Genomic DNA, 10,646 nt, shown 5'->3' on the forward strand with positions numbered 1-10,646 from the left:
TCATATGTTCAATAATGTGCATTTTAGCAGTAGTTTTTCGTTTTTCGAGTTATTCCATTCATAATTGTGATTTGTTCTCTCATATTTACAGTCAATGGTTAACCATGTCAGAACGAGTTACATACTTTCAAAGAAATACTGTTTTCAAGTAAAATTATAGTTTCTGCGGTAATAGATGAAGATACAACAGTAGTGCCAGCAGTCAAATTTATTTGAAGTTTATATATGCCAATTAATTTACTGTTGACGACATTTTAGTACAATTTAATATCAGAACGTTAGTGTAACTGACCAATTTGTTTTCTAATTACTAATTTTTGCGTTTCAGTTTTCAGTTCGTTTGATTCAAACTTTTTGCGTTGCTTCAATGAGATTATTTAAACTGTTGAGCTAAATTGTTGGCATTTCTATTCGTGCTAACTAAATTTGTATTTTTTAATGTATCTTTAAATCTCTATTGGTTCTTGCTCGATAAACGCTCATTCCTGCCGGAAAAAAAAATTTCTTCCAAACTGACAAATTTTGGCCCAAAACTGAACGTGTTTGATAGCGTGCATTACGCACATTAATTTATCAACATTGAGACTGAAATTGGCTGAACAGAAACTGAACAATAAAAAAAATGTGACAATGACAAACTATCAAATAACCATAAGTTACAAGGCCAATGAGAGCTCAAAGTGTACGGACGTTTATATTAAAGTCTTAATTTTTTGACCATGCAAATGTATATGCAAAGTTTCTCAGCCTTTTTTTTATGTTTTCTACAAAAACTGGGCTTCAAAGATTTTTTGAGACATCTTACGATTTTGTCATGACTAGTAAATAATGGAGCTCAATAAAGTGTAGCTTTGTAGGTTTGTTGAAACGCAGCATTTATTGAATAATCTTGGTTACTCTTAATATAATTTGGAAAGTATGTAGAACAAAAAGAACAGAATGTTTCATGCATTTATCGTTGTAATAAAAGCCAAATGTTATAATAAATTGAAGCAATCGGAACAAAGATTCGTCAAGATAATATTTCTTCTTACAAGATTTTGCAAGATACCTTAGATCTTTCAAATTTTTGTATTCTTGCAAGACTAACTTAACTTGTGTCCTACAAGACCTTACAAGATAAATTTTTGTAAACTTCTTGCAAGATCTAATAAAATAGCCTTCGGGTTTTGAATAGAGCTTTTAAAAATCGTTTTTTTTTGAAAACTTCGGAAATTTTATTCTGTAGATTACGTTCTTTTTAAGCTATTAAACCATCATCAATACGAAATGCATTACTTTGTTGAATCTTAATTGTGAAATTGAACACTGTTAAGGGGGGACTCTACCACGTTGAAGTTTTTCAAAGCCTAAAATGGTACACAATTTTAAGACATGCTAATTATTAACAGCGATTTTTTCAAAAATGTTTTTTTTTGTTGTATAGCAGGAATTTCTCGTTTGAGAAAGATTTTGCAAAATTTTGTCACAAAAAGATTTTGCAATATAATATTCCTTCATACAAGAACTTGCAAGATACCTTAGATCTTTTAAAGTTTTGTATTCTTGTAACGTAAACTTTTGTCTTACAAGACCTCACAGGATAGATTTTTGTAGGCATCTTGCAAGATCTAATAAAATAGCTTTCGGTTTTCAACTGCAGCTTTTAAAACCGGTTTCTGAAAATTTTATTTTGTAGAGTCACTTCATTTTAAGCTATTTGAACCATCTTGAATGCGAAATGCATTAGTTCGTTAAATTTTAACTCTGAAATTGAACACTGTTACGGGGGGGGGGGGCTCTATCACGTTAAAAATATCCAAATTTTGGAACGGTACACAAAAACATACTACTTGTTTACAACGATTTTTTCAAAAAAGTTCTCTGTTGTAAAGCAGGAATTTCTTGGGATGATATCCGACCTATTTTTCTCCACACATCTGGACCTTGAGAAATTGTGAATATTATGAGGCTTTTTGTGACGAATAAAGTTACGAAATTTACCTAGCCAGCTATACAAGCGCTCAAAACACGATTTTTGTAGTTCGTCGTAATTTTTTTTTAATAAAAATTTACAAATTTTGGGATGTTTTTCTTTTTCGTAAACATAGTTTTGTTGAAGATACCACGTGTGAACAAACTACTTGCTTTTGCCCTTATAACGGGTTTCAAGTCCTCATAAAAGGTGGTATTTGCAACATATATGAGTTTTAATTGCAAGTCTCGCCTCTTAAAGTCTATAAAAACCGTTATAAGGGCAAAAGCAAGCATTATATATATACCATTATAAAGCTTCAAAATTTTAATTCTTGACGGTCGTAATCTAGAAGTGGAATTAAACAGAGCCCATTTTTGAACAAACTTCAACGATTTTGCTTCACTTCAGATTTCGTTTCAGTTGCAAAACCTGGACCAGATTAAAGCTAACATGAATGAGGCTCTGGCTAAGAACAGAGACAGGCAGGAAGCAGGGGAGGGGGAGGGTGTCGATGGGGGAGACGAGGAAGACGACTACTACTATGGGGACTCGGATCCAGCAGGGTCTAGCTCGGCGGGATCGGGGGGTGCGAAGCCTCAATCTGCACCAGGTTGACAACCCTACTTTATCACCCATTTTGAAGCACTCGTCACTTCACGTCTCTGTCTTTTTGTCCCAACCCTCGGGGAGGGGGATACAAACATTACTAGCCGCACTATTTTACTTTTGAACATTCAATTTTTTCAGTTTTCTAGGAAAAATTGCAGTTTGAGGATTTTAATTTTTGGGCCTTTTAACGCTCCGATTAAAAACTCAAAAATATGCACTTTATAAATTAAAATTATTGATTGCTCTCAAACGAAGTTTGTAGCAATTATATTAGTCAAGTCCGTCTTTTTTTAATGCGATTTTTTGCTTGACCGATTTTTAATGCAAAAACCCTCTTCCTATCTTCCTAAAGCAAAAACCCTCTTCTTATAAATAACTGGTGCAATGATGTTATTGATTGCAAGTTCCCTAAAATGCACACTCAATAGCCATTTCACGCCAGTCCAGATGATAACAAAAAGTGTGAACAAAAAGCGAAGATTTGAATATTTTCTATTAAAAACAGTTGCATTGTTTTCATAGCAAGTGTCCCTGAATGCGAAAATAGAGACAGAATAATTGTTTCAACCGTCTATGGGATTATGGTTGAAAGGTATGAGGCACAAGCCATTTGAAAAGATGAGGAAAAAATTAAAAATTACTTAAAATTTTTTATTGGAGTGAGATTTTTCAATTAGAAGTTTCCAGAGACTTTTTCAAATAGGCGTCAAATATCTTTGAAAGTATAATTCACTGCGATTCAGCACCTGTGACAATTTTATAGTCTTGAAACTTTTTCTGAGAAATTGCAAAAAAACTCACAAATGTTTTTTTTACGTTATTGGCCTTCGGAACGCCTACAATTTTACACTCCTTTCTTTCCAAAGACAAGTTAAAAATGGAAAAACATATTTTGCTGGTAGTTTTATTTGAAGATTTCGTCAGAGTGATTCAAAAGTAACGGCTCAAAATTTATTTCAACAATTCTGCCGGTTTTGTTAAAAAAAAATAATAATTCCCAAAACGGACATTAAATATTAACTTTCTATCAATTTTGACAGGGATGTATTCAATTCTGATGCTAATTTCCTGTTTAATAATATTAATGCTTGGTTTCTGCCTTTCGAGAAACAATTGCGCCTTTATGCAAGCACTGGCAGTTTATTTTTTGTGACTCGTATTCATTTCATGTCTTGAAGCCTGTGCTGGCACATGTTCCCTACACAATTTTTAGAAATAGTTGTTAAACTTTTGTTGAAAGAAGAAAGATTTTTCTTTTGCTTTATTATCTCGTTCTGTTTCCTGGCTTTGGCTCCTTTTTATATCAATAGTAGAAAAGCAATTGTTTATTATAAGACAAACTCTTTGCTCGTAAGCTTCAACGATTCTATGAAACTATGCAAACATCATTATAGTGAAGTCCGCGACCTTAGCGACTCTTAATTGATTGCAATCCTTTAATCTCGACAAAGCCTACTGGTCCACCCTGCGAGCAACAATTGTGTGATAGTCAAAAAATGTGGAAAAGAGCTGTTGTTTATTGGATATCCAAAAGTGTGATGAAACTTATCCTGACCTCAAAAATATGCATAAAAATTGATCATTTAACGTACATGCATATTCACAAATTTTTCAAGTGTTTTGGTGTTTTCAAGTGTTTGATTATCTATCCCTAGCTTCAATAGCTTCAACATGCGACATCAAATTGATCTCGAAGTATATTTTCATACGAGAATTTTTTGCAGAAGACAGAAATTTATTGAGCATGAAAACAATTTTTTTATCAAAAGAACAGTTCTAAATTTCATCCAGAACAGTGCAAAGAACAGTTCTATGTTTGTTTATCTAAAACAGCAAGATATTTTTATATTTTGTGTTGTATTTTTTGTATTCCCAGGCTTGAGAAGCCTCTAGCAATAAATTTGCTGAATATGTGAGATATTCATATGATTTTTTGACCCCGATACTCGTTTCTGAGGACCTAATATGAGTGCGGCAATTTCAGTCATATGGTCACGATATAACACAATTGTCTTCAGCTTTGCATATTAGAGTCACGCTATTAATTTGTTTTGGAGTATATTTTTCTCCCAGATTTCGACACTTCCATGTCTTGCTAGATATTGCAACACATATAATTATCTTGCAATATTGTTGCAAGATCGCTCCGGTCGAGCTGAGCTCTCATTGGTTGCGTTAAAGCAAACATTATATTTCTTTTTCCAAAATCTTGCAAGATGACAATTCGAAGTCGCATGGGGTGATTCGAAGTCTAGAGAGACCGAACAACCCCAATACATACAGAGCGATCGAAAAACTTTAGATGGAACTTTCTGATAACTCCCTCAATATCTCCATATATTAATTTCCCAGAAGCTTTTCTTTGTTCAGGGCGACCTTCGGGATCTGGCAGCCCTGGCGGAGCCGTGGGCAAAGATGGCCCTATGAACAAAAAGCAAATAGCGTTCCTACAGAACCATCTGGAGAGCGTGACCAAAATGAATGCAGAACTTGCCTCCGAAAACAGAATACTAAAGGTTTGGTTTTTCATTTCAAAAAAATTTCATTTAGAAATTAAAGGTCTATTCTGTCGAATTCACCCCCTTCAGTATTTTTATAGCAGGTTGAGAGAGAACAACCTAATGTAAATTGTGCATAAGATAAGCTTGGCATAGCTTGACAAGAAGCTCTACTTGTTCAACGTATACTTGGCTAGAGAAAAGAAGCCTCGAGGAACAAGAGAGAACGAGAGAATGGGTTATAAGAGATGCCCAAGTTCGAGAGCTTAAGACCAGTTGATGTAAATGGGTAGCAGTTGATGTAAATAGGCTTGTTAGCAGACAAGTAATAGATGGTGATTCAAATCCAATACTGGTCACCCGGGTCAAGGTCTCACCGCCATTCAACGCAAAATTTTGCAAGATAATCGGTGAATGCGGTGAAATTACATAATTTCACCGCTGATTTTAGCGATGAATTTACATAAATTTAGTGGTCCGAAAAATGTTAGGGGTCTATCACCTGTTTGGGGGTCTATGCAGGCGTAACAACTGTGAAAATTGCAATTTTTGCACAGTCGTTGGACCTGCATAGAGCCCCAAACAGGTTATAGACCCCTAACATTTTTCGTGACCCCCACGTACAAATTATTTGTTGTTATATAGGACGCTACTTTGTAAAAAAAAACAGCAAATGCGCCTGGGGGCAGCATAGATCCAAAATTTTGGAAGTGGAAATTTTCTCAAAAATTATGGAGAGTAGAGAGATTCGAAGACACGTTTGTATCGCAAAAAGGGATAGCTACAAAATGTGTGCGTTTTTACACAGCACGGAATTATATGCGTACATATATCACGTGCTCTTGGGTGTGGTAAAAATTATGCACTCACTCACTAATCGGGGGGAGGGCGGAGGAGGAGGATGAGTCAACAAAACGGAATAGAGCAAAATTTTTGAGCGAAATGTGTCCCGCTCTTAAAGTATCCAACAAACTCAATCAAGGCAAGCTTCAGTCAAAGATGCAAGACACGTCTTCCTTTTCGGGAAAAAATAGGAAAATTTGAAATTTCAAACAAATAGGAAAAATGTTTCATCTAAATTCTTCAATATTACCTGCCCTCAACTTAACAAAGTGCTTCCTGCAAAATAGAAGATGAAGCATTTAATCATAAATGCTTCAGATTCTAGCTAATTTTAGACAAATCATGGTCTGTGTAAATTCTACTTTTATCCACCTTAAAATACCTCACCAACAAAGTTAAAAAGTTAATAGAGAACATCACTTTATATGAATGATAAAACAAAACACAAAAATTGACAAGGAGTCTAGGTAATTTTCATTTTACTCAAAAATTTAATGCCTTGCTCTTAAAAAGCAGTTTTGATGTGAAGAATCTTTAAGCTTTTAAAAATTTTCATCACTCTCACTCGAATATCACATATAGCAATTATGGTCAATTGTTTTTGTAATACTTACTTGAAAAATTAAAGCTAAGCATCTCAATTGATCGTTTTTTTTGCGAGTCATAATCGAACGAAAATATCATCATCTCACGATGAGGTGCGCCACTCAAAGCCAGCCCAGATCAGACCGACTGGGGTCGCACACCTGGGGTAAACCGCTCCACAGAGTCTGGCAGAATTACCTACGGTCTCGATAGTCTGATCAGGACCCCATCCAGTTTACAGGGTCTGATCAGGACAATATTTAATCACTACAAATGGCTGGCGCTTAAACTTAATGAAGTAAATTTGAGAGCCTACATTTTGGCACCATTTCAAGCACTTCGTTAGTTTAATCATTTTTCATTTGTTCTCAGGCTAATCTCTGTCATTTTAGCAGACAAACTTGGTTTATATAGAATTCAAATTCAAATTTAGTGCGGATATATAAACGAATTAGTGAACAGTCTTCAGAAATTATTACGCCGACCATTTGTAGTTGAAATTTGTGAGTCGTCTAGTACGTCAAACGCAAAATGATTCATTTATTAAAATTTGTGTGAAAAAACAGTATTATGATGTAGTGTAAATTTGTGGCGTTCATTTTGAAATATTGCAGTTTCTATGTTGTTAAGCCAAATAACTTTATCTGTTAAGTTAATCATATTGTTTTTCTTCTTTTTAGAGGAAAAAAAGTTTTTCAGCATTTTGGTTAATCTGGATGCTTTAATTTATAACATTTTTTTTGGATTTTATCTCGAAAATTAAATTGTGATTAATTTTTACAAATTTTGGTTTTCAGAAAAAACGTGCATTCATTTTTCCCAATTCACAAAACCTTCAAATGGAAAAGCCTGTTATCGACAGAAAATTAACCGACATTATTTATTTTCTGTAGAATTTAATGGCGCAGCTTTTATAACTCTCCAAAAATATCAGTAGGCCAAAATAGAATCTAATTTCTTGTTGCCAAAATGGAACAAACTGATACTCCTATTATTTGTCAGCCGTTAATTTCCAGCTCTCTTAGCCACATAGTGGGCTCTTAGGTTACGATCACCATTGCTGTTGGCGATGTTTGAAGAAAAATTATAAGACTAGGTCTTCCCCCAATTTTTACCAGCTTTGCTTTAGTTCACTCCTCGTCCTGTAGGGTAGTCTCCCTAAGTTTAAACATGCTACATCAAAACACCAAATCCTCGTCGTCCTGTGAATGTAAATCGACCAATTATATTCGGTTAAAATTGATTTTTTTTTCGAAAATTGATGCCCTAATATAACTGTTGAATTTTGTAAGTATATACCTAGGTGCATATTTAAGGTGAAAAAGTCAATGAAGTAAACAAAAATAAGAATAACCAAGTCTTATTTCTTGTTTGAATTTTTTTTCTGAAACTCGCTGGAAGGATTGATTCAGGTTTTCTGAAAGTTTTCAATAATGCCAAATTTGTATCTCTGCAAAAAAATCGATCGTCAAAAATTTACCCAAAATAGCTATCATTATGAAATATAAATTATATAGCACTTTTTGTTTAATTGTTATCAGTGTTTTCATATTTGAAGTGAGACCATTATTGCTTAAAGCTCTTAAACTTTGGTTCTCTTTCCTGAAAACTAACGTCTTTTCAGATATTTTTATTTGATAAATCGTTGCAACATTTGTTTCAAATTTGCAATGAGACATTATCAAACAATTTTTGGCGTAGATCATTTAAAATCTTTAAACACAATACCACCAAAAAATATAATCAATTGCACATTACCGGATCAGAAAAAGCTATTATTTATTTATAAAAAGCTTTTTTTTCTTACAGTAACTTCCGTTTCTTTGTTCAATAAATTGCAATCTTATCTTGCAAGAGGAAAGTCATGTGTGCATTTTTGAATTTGAACACGCGTCTACAAGTTGACCGCGCGCAAACGACGAACAAAAAAAACACGGTAGTTGCTGATTGAACTCCGGCCAAAATGCTGAATTGTTGACAAACATTTGATGGAAGTTGTTTAAAATTCTCAACTGGCTTTAAATTATTTATGCAGCGTACAAAAGTTGTGATAAAGCTCTCGTTTGAAAGGGGTGAGTTAAATTTTTTATTGCTGCAGTTGGATAGGTATATATAATAGCAACCGTATTACTGAAAAGAATATCGGGGTCTTTCCTATTATAGCTTTCTCATGAAATTATAGCCCCCATTATGGTATAATTACCATGTTGGGGGGGGGGTATAGGTTATCTGACCACTAAGCTGGGGGGGGGGGGGGGGGGGGGGGGCTATAATAGGAAAGATCCGTATATCGTGTTAGTCAACTGAGAAGTAATAATCTGCTATCAAATGTCAGAAGCTTGTGACAAAAATTTAAAATTGAATAAAATCTTTTTTCAGGTACAACGACTTCCGGCTCTTCAAGCATCTGTGAAAAAACTGCAGGCAGAAAACACAGAACTAAAGAAACTGCTCAACGAAGAACGCAAGAAAAATGCTGCTTGAAATTTGGACACAATCAATTCTGTCAATTGAGAAAATTTTTTTCCTGAAACCGTCAAGCGGAATTGAATTTCTTCGTATCGATGCTTTCTCGAGATGAGAAATTGAATTACAAGATAAGTTTCTTAAATACTGTTTTTTGCTTTTTTTCGCATGTATACTTTCAAATTAATTGGAATTCCAAACCATATATTTGACAAGGCGGCTCGGTAATGTGCGATCGCACATAAAGTTCCGACCCCGCTCATCCACAATTTTGGCATAATTGTCTACCAAATGAGGAACAGATAGAAAAACACAAAAAATTCAAGTATTTTTCAAAAAAAAACTGGTGTACGAACGAAAAGATAGCCTCCAAAGCAAATAAATCAGTGGAGTAAAAATGATGCATTATATTGATGAGATATGCCGATATTAAGAAAACGAACGAAGACGAACGGCAAAATCAAACAACAACATTAACAACAAACATTAATTACATCAAAAAATTATGTCCAATTTAAAAAACAAAACTTAATAACAAAGTCAAAATAGCGTCAGATAAAACTGAAAATACACAAAATAACTTGTCAATCACCAGAAAAAAATGGTTATTCGCCAGTTCATAATAAAGCTTGTTAACAATTAGACAAAAAAGAACAGAAACTAAAGTTAGAAAATTCGCTGAGTTTTTTTAAACAAAAAACAATTAATTTCAAAGTAATGAAAACTATTAGGAATCAACTAAAATATCCCAAAGGTTTACAATTACCAATGCTTCTATAGAAGGGAATTAAGAACTCTTGGTATTAAATTTTTTATGCAGTTACAAAAAGAACAACAAATAGACAACAAACTAAAATTCAAATATATACTGCCAGAAAATGCTTTGGAAGCCGTAAAGCCATACTTTGGCCCCAAAATATGTTCGATTGCAAATTCTTCGAACACTTATACTGTATTATCTGGCCCCTCATTAATAAAAATAAGCAAAAATCAGAAAAAAAGAAAAAAATTGCAAAATTAAGTAATACTTGTTTTCTTTCGAAAAAAATTTATTTCCAAAGACCTGAAAGCCATTAATTACACGATGAAAAAGTTGAATAGGTTCGTCCATTCTTCCAAAGGAAGCCCTTGAGACCTGCAATTATCCAAAATATGTCTTACGTCTACAAAAAGAACGTCAAATATGACAAAAATCAAAAATCCATTTACTTTTTTTTGTGAAAAACGCGTGTGGAACCCAGTAAAGTCATGACGAATTCTCTTAAAACATTAGATTTTGTGAAACCAATCCCTTTTGACATCTTCCTTTGAAATGTAATATGTGACCCCTCATTAATGAAACTAGGTAACAATTAGACCAAAAAGAAAAAAAGCAAGATTATGTAAAACATTATTTCCAAAGACATGAAAGCCATTAATTACAAAATGAGAAAATTGAATAGGTTCGTTTATTCTTCCGAACGGAGCCTTCGAGACCTGCTATTAACCAGAACATGTCTTACGTCTACAAAAAGGACGTTAAAAATTACAAAAATCAAAAAGTATTTTGTTTTTTTTTTTGTGAAAAACCAGTGTCGAAGCCAGTAAATTCATAACGATTTCTTTAAAAACATTAGATTTTGTGACATCAATCCCTTTTGACACCTTCCCTTGACAAAATATGGCATCTTAAACCTTTAATTAACGAG

General features: G+C 33.7%; 1 protein-coding gene across 1 annotated transcript in view; it reads left to right on the plus strand.

The window, feature by feature from the left end:
* LOC142349731 (uncharacterized) overlaps positions 1–9,051 on the plus strand; it is a 59,998-nt gene extending 50,947 nt beyond the window's left edge. The window contains exons 9-11 of the mRNA XM_075401472.1: positions 2,378–2,567; positions 4,937–5,082; positions 8,872–9,051. Coding sequence (XP_075257587.1) covers positions 2,378–2,567; positions 4,937–5,082; positions 8,872–8,976 — 441 coding nt within the window. The 3' untranslated portion in view covers positions 8,977–9,051. The remainder of the gene's footprint in view (positions 1–2,377; positions 2,568–4,936; positions 5,083–8,871) is intronic.
* The last annotated feature ends 1,595 nt before the right edge of the window (positions 9,052–10,646 follow it).

Source organism: Convolutriloba macropyga, chromosome 11 (assembly GCF_964194025.1).
Source record: "Convolutriloba macropyga chromosome 11, txConMacr16.3, whole genome shotgun sequence".
Taxonomy (NCBI): domain Eukaryota; kingdom Metazoa; phylum Xenacoelomorpha; order Acoela; family Convolutidae; genus Convolutriloba; species Convolutriloba macropyga.